This window comes from Saccostrea echinata, unplaced genomic scaffold (genome assembly GCF_033153115.1).
Source record: "Saccostrea echinata isolate AGI-Se365-2 ecotype Australia unplaced genomic scaffold, CSIRO_AGI_Sech_v1 ptg000086l, whole genome shotgun sequence".
Lineage (NCBI taxonomy): Eukaryota > Metazoa > Mollusca > Bivalvia > Ostreida > Ostreidae > Saccostrea > Saccostrea echinata.
Window position 1 is genome coordinate 1,756,992 of NW_026889835.1, and position 19,030 is coordinate 1,776,021.

Sequence of the window (19,030 nt, forward strand, 5' to 3'; positions counted from 1 at the left end):
AAAGAAAAGGATAATAGATAAAGAAAAATAATAATACAAGTAAATATCATTCAATAAATAAAAAGAATAAAAAATAAAAACAACAAGCATTCTGAGAGTATTGCATTAGCAATACTAGTCCCCTACCGGCAAGTGTAATCTGGTTCCCGTTAAAAATTAAAAATGTCATAAATCCATCAAAAATCAGTGAAGCGGAACGAAATGCAAACTTGATCTATTACTCATCAAGACACAGTCACATACCAAAATTCACCTCAATATCTGCAAGCGTTTAGAGAAAAATTGCGGAAAACCCTGAAAATTGAAAAGGTCGTAATTCCGTCAAAAAATCATTGAAGCGGAACGAAATGCAAATTTGATCTGTATCTCATCAAGACACACTCATATACCAAAAATCAGCTCAATATCTGCACGCGTTTGTAAAAAAAAGTGCGGAAAACCAAGTGGGACAGACTGACAGACAAACAGAGGGACAGACAGACAGATGGACAGACAGAGGGACAGACAGACAGATGGACAGACAGACAGACAGACGGACGGACAGACTCAGAGGAAACCTATAGTGCCCTCCGGTTTCACAATACATTCTCTACTAGTAAACATATGTGAATATTGAAGAGTTGAATTGAAGAGTTGATTAATCTAAAAGAATTTCACAAGAACGCTTAGCTTACATCAATTCATTGGCAAGAAGGAATGTTGATCTGACAATGATTTTGTTTCTATTATAGTTGGTGATTTTACACACAACAATTAGCAACAATGTCGAGTGGTTGCCCCACGTCCTACACATGCTCAGATGAAGGGCTACTTTTACCCATTGTGAGTGAGGCCACATGGCCCATTGGTGCCCGGGCCACTGTATACTTAGTGGGACTACTATGGAGCTTTATGGCGATTTCTATCATAGCAGACATTTTTATGGCAGCCATTGCAACGATTACAAGCTTTACACAGGAAGTGAAAGTTCCAGACGATAGTGAAACTGGTTACAAAACGGTAGAAGTGAAGCGATGGAATGGAACTGTTGCCAATCTTACTCTTATGGCCCTCGGCTCTAGCGCTCCGGAAATTCTACTTTCGATGATAGAAATTGTTTTTAATGATTTTAAAGCTGGAGAGTTAGGGCCAAGTACTGTCGTGGGGTCAGCAGCATTTAACCTCATGGTCATCTGTGGAGTGTGTGTCTTTGCGATCCCCGCAAATGAAACGAGGCGGATCAAAAAATTAAAGGTGTTTGCCATCACCGCTGTGTTCTCTGTGTTGGCGTACATCTGGCTCATAATAATTCTAATGGTGAATACCCCGGACTTTGTGGACCTGTGGGAGGCCATTGTTACGCTCTTTCTTTTCCCTATTTTAGTCATTCTGGCTTACATTCTAGACAAAGATTACTTTGGTTCTGCTACAGTAGACGACGAAGCAGGATTAGAAGTTGGTAAGTCCATACTTCTGTTTTCAAAAGGGAAAGCTTGCAGTATATTAAATAACTTATAAATCGTTTTAAAAAAGACGAGCAATTTGAACCCGGGTAGTTGTTTTGTGTTTTTTTGAGAAATATCTTTTATCAGAGACACACTTCTTGGAGATTTTAAAAAGATTTATCAATAATTTTTTACTCTAAATAGATACCATAGATATACAATATTCTGTTTGTCATGCTGTCATTTGGCCTGATAAAACCGTCACATACTTTAATGACACTAATATTGGGGTTAAACACTATAATTAGAAAACGCGATACGATATACATATTTCTTATCATCATCAACACCAAATCTTGAACTGATAAGCTGTAAAAATTACTGGAAAGGATTTATCCCAAGGGATAAAGAGTAAAGATAAAAAAGGCGCAAAAATCCAGAATTTATTGCTGTACTGATATCTTTTAAAGACTTGTATAAGAAATCTAAAGTACTGTGAGTTCTATTATTTTGTTTTTACTTACATTCCTAATATTATGACGTCATTGTGCATGTATTTACATATACATGTATATGTATTTGCCACATTTGATATTGTTGTGTATTTTATTTTGTCGGTAGTTGGATCAGGTAATTAAGTTTACAAAACTTCTGAACTACACATTTAGTTAATTATTATCCAGTTAACACTCTTTTACATATTCCAGTCACCAGGGCAGACAGAGGTTAAATATCCCTGTGTTCTAGTTTTCTGTCTCTTCTTTTTAACTCCACACCATTTACTGTGTCATCTCTGTGTTTCACTCTCGACCATTTATGTCTAAAATTCCAAAACTATTCTAATATTAAAGAAAATAGTGTAATGAAACTAAATAAACAGTGATTTTTTTTTTTACCTTGTATTTGGTTTACATCACCATATTAGTTCTTGACCTCTCCCCACCTTCATCTGCGAAATGGTTTCGATTCTGTAGTCAAGTAACCTTTTTTTGTTTTTTTGTTTTTTGTTTTGTTTTTTGCCTGTCAAAAGGTTTTTGATATGTAACATTTTATTCAATTATAGTAGCCCTCTTTTATCTTTTTATTGATGAAAAAATGTGCGATTCGATTTTAGCTGGAGAGATCGAAGCAATGTTTAAATGTATCACTGTTGTAAAAGATAAATTGCTTAAACTAATATGGCACAGTTTTAGATATTCATTCATGTTTTACGCTTGAAAAACATGATTACACTCGTACTGCAGTACATTAACAGACATATCTTTCAATAGAGACTTACCTTTGGTATGAAATTCTTCCAAAAATTTCAGTAAATGTGGCAAATTCAATTAGTGTTTTGGTAACTAGTTATAGTAGATTTCATACCAAGTTGTTGTGGTTGTTTAGTTCTAGTTTTAACTTTACATTATACAGAGTTGTAGATGAAACTTAAAATAAAAAAATAGTAAATTTGCTTTTTAAGATATTTGTTAAACAATTCTGATTCAAACTCTAAATTTTGATTAATCGAAACGGTTTTTTTTTTCAATTTAATTTTTGAAAACCTTTTCAATTTTCATATAAATGCGTTTTGTTTTACAGACAACCTTTTATCACAAGACCATGCTGATAAACAAGTTATTGTTGAAATGCTGCGGGTAAGTTTTCAAACCAATCAACTTCTAATATAGAAAAAAAAAATAAAGCACAGGTTATTGTATTTAAAGAATACATATATGGTCCAATATTAATGCTGATTAATTCTTAGCTGCAACAATGTAGCCCTCTCCGATTTTTTTCTCATGTTTTGGGGTAGCTACAATAATGTAGCACTCTCCCTATTTTCTTTAATCAGATATTTTTGGGAAAGTATCGGGGGAAGAGGGCTACTTTATTGCAGCTAAAATTCAAGTAATTGAATCAAATCTATCATATTTCACAGAGACTAAAATCCAACCCGGATGCGGACGAGAAAGAAATTGCTCGTCTGACGGCCCACTTAATGGAACAAAATCAGCCCCACAACAGAGCGTGGTACAGAATCAATGCCATTAGGACGATGACGGGGGGAGCGCCCTTAACTACGAAACTTACAGACAAATCCAGCGAGGTAAGATATATCAGAGAAAACTAAGCTGTTTTTCTTGCAAAAATTGATAAATGAACAATGAAATAAATTAATAACGAAATAGATTAAAAATAGTAGAAATTAAAAAGTTTTAAGAGAATTATTATTAAAAGTTAAATACTGCAGATGGAACAGTATCAATGTATGAAAATTTATTTTGAATTTTCTACTGTATAAATTAAACTTTCCATAAATTAGTTGTTGGAGACTTTGTTGATCGCGGAAGAGGCTGGAGGGGACCCAGACTTTGTCCATCTCAGCGAGGGAGGCAAGAAGGCTATTGTCGAGTTCGAATCCCCGAGCACCGCCGTCCTCGAGAAAGAAGGACGAGTAAGGCTCAACATTATTCGACATGGCAACCTCCACCGAAGAGTTATCTTCAGGTAGAGTTATCTTTGCCCCAGAGTGATATCATCTATGCTTGATTCCAGTATTTATGGATTTTAATAAAAATGTCACTAATTATTTTAGATAAAAAGCATAAAAACGTATACCACTTTACTGATAAAAATGTGCGCCGTTAAAAACAAAGCATGCGAATAGAAAGTTTAAATAAGCATAATGAGACCCCTGTTCTACTTGTTAAAGATTCATTCCGGTATTAGAGGTGTAATACGTTTCCGGTAAAAATGACGGCATTTACCGAGGTGTCTGACATCGGCAGTTTTCGGAACACTGTACTTCGTAAACAAAAATGGCGTGTCGTCAAGACGGCCTAGGACGCTAACATAAAACATACACCAAAGAAAAGGAATATAACTTAGCGGAGGAGAGAATAAATATGATATTACGTAGAAAACACGTTAATATATTTTGTTAGACAAAATATGCAGTCAAAACGATGATACCTTCAAATACACACTTCATGGGTTTTTCCAACCTCTAAAAATAGCACCATTTTCGAAGAACGAACGAAGTATACCTTTCTTCAAAACTTTACATTCGCATCGCGATTTCTTGTGATTCTCTCAGTATCAACAAATCGTTTGAGGGGGAAAATGTACGTAATAGGTAGCATTGCGTGCATTGTAGAATCTGCAATTTATAAGTGACGTTCAAATGTCCATACGTAATATATCTGAGATGTTCAAAATATATCAGTAAAAAATATATCAGTAAAAAATATATCAGTAAAAAATAGAATGTAAATATGTTTACAACATTAAAGAAAAAAAATTAATATTAGATATGAGAATAAATGATTTATACTGGGTTGGGTTAGGGTGATTTTTGTTATTTTATTTACATTCATTAATTTATTTTTTACATAAGTTTACCGTTTAGAAAGGGGGGGGGGGTTGAATATTTTTTATTGATATTTTTTATATACATGTTGGGAACAAATTAGTTTTTTTTACCTTTTGATTAGTGTTTCTGTCAGTATATATTTTAGTCTACATTGCATAGTAATGTTTAGATCTGTAAAGAACTTCATGCACATGGAACCTGCAAAAATGTAGGTCATTTTGCGAATCTTTGTCTGGGTCAAGGTCACTGTGACGAGGTCAATCTTCTGAACAAATGAATCTGACTAAAGTGAAGTGTATTCAATATGACAATAACCTATTGTTTATATATATGCTCACCATTTCATTAATTATCACATATCCCATGACATTTACAAAAAATAATGGCTTAAATTTTTAGGGGTACATCGCTATGATACAGAATATAGATAAATATTGTGGATGGAATAATTTTTTTTGGTTGTTATATTATAACAAACACACCTTACACAAAATTGATATTGTTCTTTTATTGATCTTTCCTACCATATTTTTCTTTGACAGAATATTACAAACGATTTTATGAAAAAAAATCGCCAAAATTGTCACTCAAAGTAGACAGGTTCTCTCGATTACAAGTATTCATATATCATACCTGATAAATTTGAACTAAAAAGAATGCATATAAGCAATCTGTACTGCTTAGTGTTGCAGCTGAATACATGAAACATTCAACTGTTTGCGACTAACTAGAGTAGAGGTAAAAATTTATTCGATTCGGAAGAACATGATCATTATTTCTCTTTCGAAGAATTTACAGCAAGTTTATATTTAAGACACACTTTCAGTGCAAAAAGGTCATATTAAATGTACTGTAGCGCCAAAAGAAGCGTATTGACCCCCATTTTTTGTTTTTGATTTTTAATTAAGCTATGTGTGTAGATACTAAAATTATAAAATTCTTAAGACTTTTGAAAGCAGGATCCACCCCCTTAAGCATTTCCAGCTAAAAAAAAAATGAAAACAAAGTACAAGTATTATGTAATAGAAACAAGTTATCCGGCAATATGTATCTCTAACTGCAATATTCATTCAGAATATTTATTAACCAAAGTTTTGGCTGAAAGTTAATAAATCCTTATTCCTCCAAAGTATATATAGTACTTGTGTATGTAATTAATTATGGCAGCACTAGTAATTTTTATCTAGTCTTAAAGTTTTATACCTCACACACATTCATTTTCATAACACTGAGACTTTCATTTTGAATTGTGTTGTTGATTTTCAGACTGGAAACGGTTGACGGGACAGCGGAAGCGACGTCAGACTACAAACCAGTCAAAAAGACAATGGTTTTTGAACCAAATGAGACCCTGTTGTACATCGATATCGAGATAATCGACGATAATGTTTGGGAACCAGATGAGGTGTTCTTTGTCCGTTTAACGATAGAACCGGAACAGGAAGCGGTGTTAGGAAAACATCCGGTCACACAAGTCACTATCCTCAACGATGATGGTGAGGAAAAAAATGGAAATAGTAACTTCTGACATAAACCTGTGGTCCAGTAAAAACTGAATGCCGGATAAAACATTTTATCTATGATAAATACATTGTGTGTACTTTTTATACGTTTTACATCCATATTGGTTAGATTCGAGGAAAAAGAGCACCGTGCACTTTGCAGATTTTCGTAAAAGACATACTGAATTACTAAAGGTTTGTTATTTATACTGGTATAGCTTTGTAATTGAATTCTTAATGATGTATGTGTCTTTTTTTCCCTAGTACCCGGTACCATACAGTTCGCCAATCCTAGTTTCTTGTTCAAAGAGAGCGTTGGGACAGCACAGATTAAAGTCGACCGATCAAATGGATGTGATGGAAGAATTGTCGCCAAATGGAAGACAAAAGATATCACCGCTGTGGGTGGGCGCGATTACGAAAACACATCCGGTGAAATTGTTTTTGAACACGGAGAATTGACGAAAATGATTGAGATCAACATAAAAGACGATTTGGTAAGCCAAGACTTTGACAGAGCTCAGTTGATTCTTGTTTTGAATGTTTGATAATAATAATTTTGTTTTGCTAAAATTGTAATTTAGGAATTTGAAAAAGATGAAAATTTCGAAGTAGATCTCGTTGAAGTCGACGGAGGTGCCAAAATCGGAAAACTGAAACGTTGTGTTGTTACCATTGTTAATGATGACGGTACGAAACAAATCTTTTTAAATTCCTGACTATTGTTTAACATTTATATGAAAACTTTGGTTACTGTCATATTCATTAAATTGTCCTATGTTTTTACAGAGTTTGCCGGATTCGTGGACAGGCTAGCAGATCTGACAAACGCCAATCTGGATTCCATGAGAGTTGGCAAACAGTCATGGGCAGATCAGATTCAAGAAGCCTTAAATGTAAATGGAGGAGATTTAGAAACTGCAACTGCATTCTCATACGTTCTTCATTTTATGACTTTTGGATTTAAGGCAAGTATATGAAGTTTATGAATCTAGAATCCCTCAACATTTTAAATTACGTTTTGTTTTAATCCAGCACATTATGTTAAAAAAATATTTCTTTTACAGAGTATTTTTGCACTTGTTCCGCCACCTACAATATGGGGCGGATGGCTCTGTTTCTTCGTCTCTCTTGGCTGTATTGGTCTCTTAACTGCAATAGTTGCCGATCTGGCGAACATTTTTGGCTGCCTTATCGGATTAGAGTCAGAAGTAACAGCTATAACATTTGTTGCTCTGGGAACCAGTTTACCCGATCTCTTTGCTAGTAAAACAGCGGCTACCATGGAGAAACATGCGGATTCTGCTATTGGTAATGTGACCGGAAGTAACTCGGTGAACGTATTTTTAGGTTTGGGATTGGCCTGGGTTGTTGCTTCAGCTTATTGGACTGCCAAGGTAAGCATTCCAACGTTATTCTTATCTTTGGTCTACTTAGAAAGTCTGTGGTGTAGTGCAACACTTTTGACGAACTCCTTTTTTTCTAGTTTTGAATATACATCATCGAACAGTAAAAAAAAATCTTGAGGTACATATCGCTAACAGTTTTAATTTAAGTTAGCATTGGTATCCTTTACAGAGAGATGTAAAAATGAATTGATGAGTAAAGTAGTTATCTTTCTGTTTAACCATATTTCAGGGCGTGTCGTTCGAGGTCCCAGCAGGCAGCCTCGGTTTCAGTGTTGTGGTGTTTGCCGTTCTGGCTGTGGTGACTCTAGTTCTAATTGTCATCAGGAGATACGTGGGAGTGTTTGGCAATGCCGAATTAGGAGGACCTAAAATTCCAAAAATTATTTCTGGGGGCACTATGATCTTTTTTTGGCTTATATATGTTCTTCTTGCATCATTACAAACTTATGAGTATATTGAAGGATTTTAGGATATTTTTGTATAAAATGGCGTCTGTTATACAGGTATATTATTGTATTTTTATTACTAGGCTGTACTTATTGAATACTCCAAATGTCTTATTTATAAGATGACCTTTATTACGTGAGGAAATGGTAAACATATTTGGTCGTCTTGGCATCCGAGAATATGTTTTTGGGAGGAAGGTTTTCGTTATGCGAGATGTGTAAATGTTTGAGTAGATTGATATATGCGATTTTTTTTAACTTCCGGAAACTACATGTAGATATTTGATATTATAGTGCTTAGTTCAACACGTGATAAACTTCTCTGTGATAGTGCCTTAAGTATTCGTACTTTTATAGAAATCATGACTTGTTAGAAGTGTTATTTGAAACTTAATTGCACATTCATCGTTCTTAGAATGCAACACGAACAAAATACTGAGATATTAATGTAATTTGTTGTATACAAGATTTCATTTTTAAAAAAATTGTATGATTAGTACTGTTGACAACTTACATGTACCTCCAACATTTCGTTTCGCGATTTAGAAAGAAAGCTTAAAACTATTTATTTTGATGCATGTAGTTCACTGAAAAATATTGAATGTTTCAAAACGATATTCCTGTATGTATTAGTGTATTTGTTATAAGTGCTGTTTACAACTTCAACATTTCTTTCGTGATTTGAAATAGAAGAGTCTGCACTTTAGAGTTTAAACTATAATTTTATTTCTCATTTTTTATTACAGACACGAAAGTTCTAGAGAAATTCTCGCTTTTTTGAAAAGAGAAATAAAGACTTCTGAAGTTTGAAGTTGATTTTTTTATACTGTTTTCCCGAAGGGGGGGGGGGTTATGAAGCTGCTTAACAGTTAAGAGTCCTGACCATCCAGAATGTATATATTAAGCACGTGCTGTTAAATTGTGGACATTTTTTAAATAAAATTGTTAGACATGGATATGTTTGACTGACTGCAGATTCAAGAATTCAATTAATCCGACGTTTTCCAGGCGTTTTTCACGATTTTGATATTTGATGTGCCAGGAAAATGTCAGAACCGGCACCATTATGAAGAGTGGAAATTTTGCCTTCCCAGCCTGAATATTTGCAAATCAAATGTCAAACTCACAATTTATCAATAACACAGACTAGATAATGATTATTCAAGAACTCGGACTAAAATTCAATGAAAGGAGTGGGTTATATAAATTATGATTAAAATAGAAAATCTAATCTTAAATATTTGTATCTGATTTATAAAAAAAATTAGTTAAATAGATATAATCCAGCTTTTAGAAATAAGTATGACTCTGTGTATTATTTGTTTTCTTGCCAATATTTACGTTAATGTAATTGGATTTAAAATTTCAGAATTTTTCAGAAATCCTAATATTCCGGTTTTTTTCTTTTTAAATGTGGAATATAAAGGGGAATAGGGATAACAGATTTGCTCCATTACTTGTAAGTCTTGGTTAGTATAAACCTATTTTGCTTTTCGCTGATATGTATCAACTGGCGTCATTGATTCGAGTCGTGTTCACTTCCTGTAAAGCACAAAATCAAAGAAAAGATACCTAGAGTATATATTATTCAGAGTTGTCTTTCTTTATTCTGTGGACAAATTTCAGAATGGTTGTTTTCAGGTAGGTGAAACCAGCGATGATTTTTTTAATCTTCTATTTGGTAGATAATTGTTAAATTTTCAGTTCTTAACAGTATACATCAACTTGGTCTTGTTAAGACGATCAATTCATCATTGGAACTTGAAAATATTTTTAAAGATGTGTTTGTTGGATATACTTAAAGTCAATATATTTCTTTCAAACATCTTGCATACTTTTGAACAGATTGACTTTGACTGCGATGTGCTCTACGGGGAGGGGGGGGGGGGGTGTCTATCAGCAGCAGGGCGAACCCTGTAAAGCATATTTTTTGGTTTTGTTTGTTTGCTTTTATTTTTGGAAATATGTGTTAGTTTCGTTTTTTTTTTTTTTAAATATAGTTTTCACAGAATAATGTATAATAATATATAAATGCACTATTCATGCGACGCTACAATGAAGCGCATTGAAATGGTAAAATTTTACGTTTGAATGGAATGTTTCGGTCTTCCCTATCGAACGTCAATTTTTACATAATGTCACACCCACACACTAAAATGGAGATTTTGTGAAGTTGGGGAAGAGAGTTAGAGACTTCCCGTTTTTGTAAAACACGTATTGTAACGGATATGTACATAATTATGAATTTATCGTTTAATGGAGTTGCCACAACACATGTTTCGGTCGAACACGTGTTTACTCGGAGTTTGTGTTGACTGTCAATTTGATTGGATATTGTATTTACAGAATACCTTTTTCACAGGTATTCGAATGAAGCATTTGACCGTTTTTTTACTTTCTAAAGAAAGCCCAAAACGTTCCATTCAAACTGAAAATTTTACCACTTCAATGCGCTTCATTGTACATTGTGTATTATAAAATCTTAAGTTTTTATCATTTCCATTTTCTTTGCATTGCCAGCCACATTAGTAAAACATATATCATTTTCCAAAAAGGAAGAGCAAGCAAATCCAGAATAATTGCACTAAAAAATATAATTTCCAGAAGTGTAGATCTAGTCAATGTAACATCAATTTTTTTTTTTTTTTTGTAATTCCTCAGCCAGACCCGTAGGAAGCAATTTCAGTTTTTTTTTTTTTTTGGGGGGGGGGGGGGCACAACCATATATTTTCAGTTGGGGGGACACTATCATCTTCCAAAAATTCCTTGAGAGGCCAAAAAAGTCATCAGACGTTATTATTGAGGGGCACAAGCATATAGTATCTATGCTTTCTATAGTATTCTATATATCGGCAAAATTATTTGGAGGGGGCACAGCCCCCCCCCCCCCCCAGTTCCTATGGCCATGTTGAGGAACACGAAGTTGTCGCTTATACTTGCGATACTCAGAAAAATAAGCATCACCACAAACTTAGGATGATCTTAGGATATAATTTATGTTGTCCTAAAGTTAGGGCGAACTTATGACGAGGTCCTAGATTTAGGAAAGCTTCGAGAATCTGACTTGAGACTAAGATATTTCCTAACACGTTCTTAGGACATATCACAGCCCTAAGATATCTTCGTGAACATGCCTGAAGATTTACATATATTTTAGTATTTGAAAAGTCAGTGTCATGACAAGTTGTGCTTTTTTGCACAAATAGATCTTATCATGCTGTGGCCTCCATTCCTTGTTCCTAAGTTTCCTTTATCAGCTTCAATTCGTGCATATTTTGACCTGAAACTTCGATGAAGCTCTTTCAGAAATCTTTAGTAGAAACAAAAAAAAAAAATAAACAATGATACTTCTACTTTTTGCTACTGCTAAAACATATGAATTTAACAATTTTGCTCCCTGATTCTTTATCAACAGTGGGTTGGAAAGTGATTTACTAAAAGAACTCATATACTGAGTTAAGTGTAAAGTAACATATGGGATTTTATTACATTTAATAAACAATGAACAGACTTTAATATTTAGATTTTGAAAAATTCACGTATAACCTAGTTTTTTTTCTTCCAGCTGCAGAATAAATAAATTTATAAATTCAGAGTTTGGGGTTAACGATGGCTAGTCATCTGTATCTACAGACATAATGTCATTTCAATCATGATAATGAACAAAATAAGACAATTTCTTTTGTGCTTTCCCATTTATTTCACATTTGCGAAATATATAATTGACCCTTAATTAAAAGTACCGAAGTACGAACGATTTTCCACAGGTTGTGTCCTTCAAACATTAGAGTCCTATTTTATCACGGATGTATGGTTTCAGGATCTGAAAAACGTTTCATGTAAAGGAACTTTTTCTGGTATTTTTGTAAATTCGATTCATCTTCACTTCGGCTTTTACAATTCTGACTGCACACGTTTAATAATGTATGGTAGATTTGCATTTTCGTTAGAGATAGGAAATATGTATACACTACGATGTGTAACGAGACGTGACTCTTCTGGTCTTCACTAAACGAGTCTTTGGAAAATACTTGTAGGTGCCCCTCCTTTTTTTTAAATAAAGAGTTACAACCTCTTCCGATTTTTACAGCACCCCTTCTCCTGTGTCTTATTTATAAAAGAAAATAATTTTCATAATTCCCTTTTGCTCAAAACATGCTTAAGAAACAAAATACTGCTTTCAGAATGGTTTACAATTATTGCCCCACTGCAGATACCCGGTAATCAAAATTTCCCCAAACCTTATTTTCGTTAAATAGCGATTTTGTATTAATGAGCAAGACGAAATTTTCACGAATTTCTTTTATTGCTGTATATAATCTTTAATTATAGAAATACTAAAAAAAAAAACAAAACAAAACAAAACAAAATCAAAAACAAAAAAAACAAAAAACAAAAAAAACCTGAAACTTTCGAGAGCAGACGTCTCGCATAATTACACAAAAATCAAGTTCAAGTTCAATTTATTCACCCAAACCAAGATATTGGTACATGGGGTACATTAATAATATATATACAACATTTTATACAAATTGCTCAGAGATACATGTACAATACAAAAAGATTACAGAAAATATAAAGATATAAAGAAGAAGAAAAAAGAAAGGAGGAAATTTATCAAGGAGGACAGACAGTATCATAAATTTTAAAAATAAACAAACATAGATTTTTTCATGATTTTTAAATTTATCGAATAGATCGAACTGGCAGACAAGTGGTAATTTAAATTGCCTAATTTTTAGCTCACCTCAGTGAAGTTGGGGGAGCTTATGTAATACCCTCGGCGTCCCAGGTTGAAGTTTTGGGAGCAGATTTCTTTTCAAATATTTCTATGCCCTATATCAATCAGAGGTGCATGGATGATGCTTCTAGCTTGTTTCATTGTACCAGTCAAGGTTTCAGATGCTGCAATTTCAGCTAAAGAATGACCAGGTTGATGTGTTTGGAACAGGGTAAAGTTTTTGGAGCAGATCTTGTTTCCAAGTAACTATAAGTCCTATGTTGACCAAACTTTCATGGATGATACACCTAAGGATGCACACTACTGGACTTGCTTCGGATGCTGGATCTGACCTAAATTTTGACTTACATTTTCTGGATGAGTGACTCGTTTAAAATTTTTAGATAAGTCCATTCCCAAGTAACTGCAAGACCAAAATTGCATAAATGTTGCATCTAGGGATGCACACTACTAGATTACATGTATAAGTTTAGAGTGAGACTTTGCCTTAGTTAAAGACAACATTCGTTGAGGTGAGCTCTGTAATCTCTGATTACCTATGTTTCTTATAATGTCGAACATGGCATAAAGTACATATAAAGTACTCATGAATAAAAAAGTGATTTACATTACATGTATATGATGTTGGATTTTTGTCAACGATCACTACAGATCAACCACAGGTACTTGTGGACAGGACCCCCGGAAAACGAACAGGACCCCCGGAAAACGAACATATTTTTTTGCCATATATAGGAAAAAATCGTGAAAACCCCAAAATGTATATCGTACATTGTAAAGTGGGGTATTTTTGTGTGGAACAATCATTTTGGCGTTTTCACGATTTTTTCCTATGGTACACATGACGAATAAGTGCAATAAATATAATTTATGAAAAAATGTCCAACAAGCCCTGCAGTTCAATATCGGAGGGGGGGGGGGGGTCTGTCCACAAGTGCCGCCTACCTCCAAGTCAAATTTCAAAAGAAAAGTTAACATATTTGAATGATTTTTTTCATATTTATATAGATATTTTTGTGAATTTTCATAAAACATAACTTATTTGGGAAAAAGAGATATAACTCTTATATTTTGGTAGAAATTGCGTTTTTCAACCCCCCTTATGTTCAAGTTCAAGTTCAATTTATTCACCCAAACCAAAATATTGGTACATGGGATTCATTAATAACATATATACATTATATACAATCTGGTCAGAGGTACATATACAAAACAAAAAACATGACAGATGATTGAAAAAGAAAATAAATAAATAAGAGAGGGAAAAATATATCAAGGAGGACAGACAGCATCATAAATTTTTAAGATAAACATACATAGTTTTTTCAGCATTTTTTCGTTTTTAGTTGACATTAGTTCCATGAATTTAATTACATTAGGTATGTGGGAATAATAATTGCCCAGGTAATTTTTTTCTTACATTAGCTAAAGTTTTATGAAAAGAGTCGTAAATAAGAGCAATTAAGTGTTTGACACTAGTTTTAAAATTATTAATCAATTAATAATGAACTCTTCTTTCCATTCAATTAAGTTTTCATGGCCAAATTGCCATTTATATTGAATTAAATGGATGTAAAATGTAGGCGGGAATCGAGAGTTAGGGTGCGTGGTTCTTTGCAGCCCTCCATGGGCAAGTGGTGGAGTCTCCAAATGAGTGAAAAATTCTCGAGAGGGACGTTAATTAAACAACATACAAACTGTAACAAATTATTCATGATTTATAATACTAGAATTTTTGTTTCCATTTCAATAAACATAGTGTACATTAATCTCTTTAATTTAGGAATATTTTTGCGATCTGCCAATATCTGCTGTGACTTCTAATAGAATTATGGCCTTTTAATAACCATCTACCGGAAATCTGGTGCTCTCTTTGGTTTATGTTTTTCCAAGGTTACAACCTCTTCAGATGTTTACGGTACTTCTCATGGGGCTTTATATTAAAAGAATATTGAACATCCACATCTTTATCTTTTAAGATATAACCGGCTTTAAAACGATTCAAATCAATCAATTTGCAAACTGAGGTTCTCAAATGGCTGTCAATACTAAATTCTTCAAGTCACCTCTGCCATTTATTCTGTTTCATTTGATCGATAATAGTGTTTGGGATCCTAATCGATTGTTGATTAGGTGATACCATTTGCAAATCGCCTCTGTATCAAAGTTGGCCATCTTTTGATATGACGAAATAACCTGGTGGAGGCTCCTCGGCCAATGATCAAATATTTGTACGAAGTAAGTAAGGGCAATATGCTGAAACCGGGTACTTCTCATCGATCTGCGTGGAACGATGAACAGCGATCTGCTACTTTCACTGAAATCAGTCGCTATGGTTAGTCCATCAACATTATGCATAATACCTTCTGCATCATTTAAATTTTTATTTGAAACTGTTAACATTGGCCCGCAGTGAAAGACGGAACGATTAAAGATTCATGTACTCATTGAAAGCTTGACGTGGCGAGGATTCAAACTTCTTGGATCATGGGTATAACAAACAAAACCTACTTTAAGGTAAGATTTTTTTTGTTTTGTGTCTGCTTATTGGTTTGTTTGTTTGTTTGTTTGTGGTTATTATTTTTTTCTTTCTTAAATTAAAAATACATGTATAGATGAAACATAATATCTGATATAGATAAATTATTTATTCAGTTTTTTTTCCCTCATATTTTTTTTCTTTAAATCCCCCCCCCCCCCCCACCAAAAAAAAATATTGAGTAAAAATTCGAAATTACTTTCTTTAAAAAAATATTTCTCTGTGAATTTGCTTTTGGGTATACTGTGACCGAATTTATTTATTTAACACATTTGTCTCCGTGTCAGAAATTAGCCATTCATTGCCCAGAGCAGAAGTCGTAAAGAGCTGCTATCGACATTTGTCAACGACCAAAACCAAATTCCTGCCATTGATTAACTGTGCTTTAGTTTGTTAAATGATATATTCCATTACCATCTATTCTAAGAAATACTCTCGCTATCGATAAACAAAAATAAAACTTAATTGTTTCGATATCGAACTATCATAATCACAAACATTGTAATTTATTGTGTTTCCAAGGTCATTTGATACCAACGCTAAGATGTAAAATAAAAAAGATTGAATAGCATAAAATAAAAAAAAAATCAAGATTCGTGTTCGCTTCAATTTCCAGCAGAAAGAATCCGGTGTTTTTAATGTTATCACGCGGGTTCTTGGTGAATTCCTCGGCAACACATCACCGTCGTAGGCTTATATTTATTGTTAATCGAACCAGAATGTCATTTTCTTATTTTTTGAAATGTCTTGAGATAGAAAATGATGCACGTATTATTATTTGTTATCTTTTAATGATAATGGAGAGATTACTTGACTATGTTATGTGCGTTGTGACTAAATGATCGTAATCTTGCGAATATTTTTTTTTTCGTATGTTCTATAATTTTATTGCTAGAGTCTGCAAAACATGTCAAAGTATCCATGTCTTTTGTAAATAACTTTTTTCAAATCAAAACCGTTGTAAATCTTATTTTATGTATTATATTCCACACAATCCTCGCATGACTATCTTTTTGCTGTAGATGGGAAAGGCATGATACAAACGGAAGGCGCGAATTCATCTCCCCATCCCATAATTAGTTTCATGGCTAGTTCAAAGTTTATTTTTCCATTTTTTTCCCCTAAATATAAGGGTAATTTTTTTATGAAGAGAAAGGTGTCTGTGATTGCATTATAGGTCATTTTGTTCAGAGAGTTGGCGTAAGTAAATATGCTAGCGTCATAATTTTTTCCAATTTAATTTTAAAGAAAAAATACACAGAAAGCAATAAACCAACATGGATAAAAGAAGCAAGTCTAGTAAAAAATCATATACTACACTGTAAAAAGAGCTTTCCTCTCACCTAAGAATACACGTTAGTACATTTCTTTAATAAGAAATATCCTAAAAGTTCAGCTATTTATGTAATGCGGTTAAGAATGAATAAATACACATACATTGTATTAGTTTTATGCATGCTTATTTTCCTTTCTTATAGTGACTGTATCACTCAAAACTGAAAATGATAGAAAACGCAACAAAGTATATTAAACAAAGTAATTACTTTAGGAAGCACAGATATGTTCAAAAAGAGGTTTGTAATTCTCTTTTGCTAAAGATAATGGCACAAAAATCAACTTTAAAAAAAAAGCTGTTTTGATTTCAATGCGATGACATATGATTTTCAATCTAAATTACTGATTTCCCGGAAATCCCCGAGGTTCCTTGATGATAATGTCCGATGCAATGTGACTTAGTGCAATTACTTCTGGTTTTTATGAAGTATGTCTCTCAAGGTGTTTTTTTTTATGGTCTGCGAGATCTTTCTTAATCCCATGCATTTTCAATCAGATTTTTCAATAATGAAAATATTCTAATGTAATAGTTGTGTCAATATAATCTGAAATTATGACAAGCCAAACTTTAGAATTAGTATGAAATTCATAAGATTAAAAAAAGAATGTTCATCTCAAATCAACAGTCTTTGAATGACACACACTGTGTGACTCTTGAAGGATTAACTTTCGCGGTGAATGGGAAAGTGGGATTTAAACAAATTCAGTTTCTTATTAATAGGAATCAATCGTTTATGCATGGATAGGCCAAATATAGTTTTTTTTTGTCGTTTCTTTGTTTTTCTTGTTGAAGAAATATTACTTGAAGGCACATAAATTTGATTTGTTTTATTCCCCGACCCTCCAGAATTGCTGTCCAAAACGCATCGTGTACCCGCAAGATAAGCTTTATTTAAAGTTAGTATGGCAGTCAAAAGACAACACAAGCTATTTATAATGAGCTTTTGGCTGAAATTAGTACATTAATAGTAAAACAATAAGACATGTGCGCAATAAAATTATAAATATAAATGATATCAAAATATAAATCATTTAAGAAATTTGAATCAGTATTTCAACACCGCTGAAGATTTTTAACAGAAAAGCTAATAAATAATGAAAGGCGTATATAACATAAAGGAGAGAAGATCATCCAATCCAATTTCGAATGTAGTATTTGTCCTTTAAATGCATATAGAAATATTTGTCTTACTTTGTGTAATATAAATCTAAAATGTTTAAAATTTAAAAGAATAATTATTAAAACTTGATTTTGCTTCTATATATATTTCCATGTTATTTACTAGGTATTGCATAATTCCATATTTCCCTGGACAGTGCTACGTTTCGGACTCTCTTTTTCAATAGGGCATTTTCTACTGAGCTGGAAAACAATGGTCAATGCAGGAGAAATCATATTTTTATGAAGTTTAAATCAACAATTATGTCACACTATTGTTCAGTTTGACACGTTATTGAAATATGGTTTATAGTAATCCTTGGATTATTTCGTAACACACGTCGCTTTAATTGCGAGGACATTTTAGGTGTCCGGTCATTTTTAGAAGAATATCGTTTTTTATATAAATTGTACAAGTATACTGTAAAATATCTATACATACAAGAATTAATGGATTATGATTCCCAAAAATCCACGGTTTGTACGTTTTGATTTTTCCTCAATACTTTCAAATTTATATATTTTTGATATAGGAAAGAGAAGAAAAAACATCATTTAAAAAAAAAGATAGCAATGAAAATTGTGTTCCAATTGAAAGAGAAAACTGCAAAATAATCGAAAGGACAAAACGATAGTGCAACAAAATCGGTCCAGTATAAATAGAAATGTTTACTTTTTATAATCATTATTCATGTTTACGTTTTAGAGTTTTAAAAGTATGAATACATGTAAAAGACATATAGAAGAATTGAATTGACAATTGATATTGTTCATTGCATTTCAACAAAGCATGAGTATTACTTATTTAAATGAGCCTGAAATTAAGCATTTGGGCTATATAAATATTATTATTAATGATTTGGTCATCACTTTTTATTTCAAATAGACGGGTAATCAATGCTTCATTTATTTATGGTGTTAATTTACGCGATTAGAATTGATGTCAAGCAGTCTGTCTAGAAGTTTTCTCTGCAGCTCTGATATCGAACGGATTTACCTTACTTTGAAATTCAGTTTAAAGAATTTGTCGTACAGAAGCTTAAATTAGAAATTTTATGCGTTTGTTCTAATTTCTTTGATGACACATTCAGACATTCATTTTTTCCTGTGTTAAATTCGG

The 19,030-nt window shown here is 32.9% G+C and overlaps 1 protein-coding gene across 1 annotated transcript; it reads left to right on the forward strand.

Annotated features, from left to right (window-relative positions):
- Window positions 1–737: 737 nt before the first annotated feature.
- Window positions 738–8,554, forward strand: LOC133176988 (sodium/calcium exchanger 3-like). The gene is made up of 10 exons (XM_061312061.1): window positions 738–1,438; window positions 3,006–3,061; window positions 3,346–3,513; window positions 3,730–3,914; window positions 6,046–6,275; window positions 6,546–6,778; window positions 6,866–6,971; window positions 7,071–7,249; window positions 7,349–7,678; window positions 7,920–8,554. Exons 1-10 carry the CDS (start codon window positions 763–765, stop codon window positions 8,157–8,159), a joined length of 2,403 nt encoding a protein of 800 aa, XP_061168045.1. The 5' UTR covers window positions 738–762; the 3' UTR covers window positions 8,160–8,554.
- The last annotated feature ends 10,476 nt before the right edge of the window (window positions 8,555–19,030 follow it).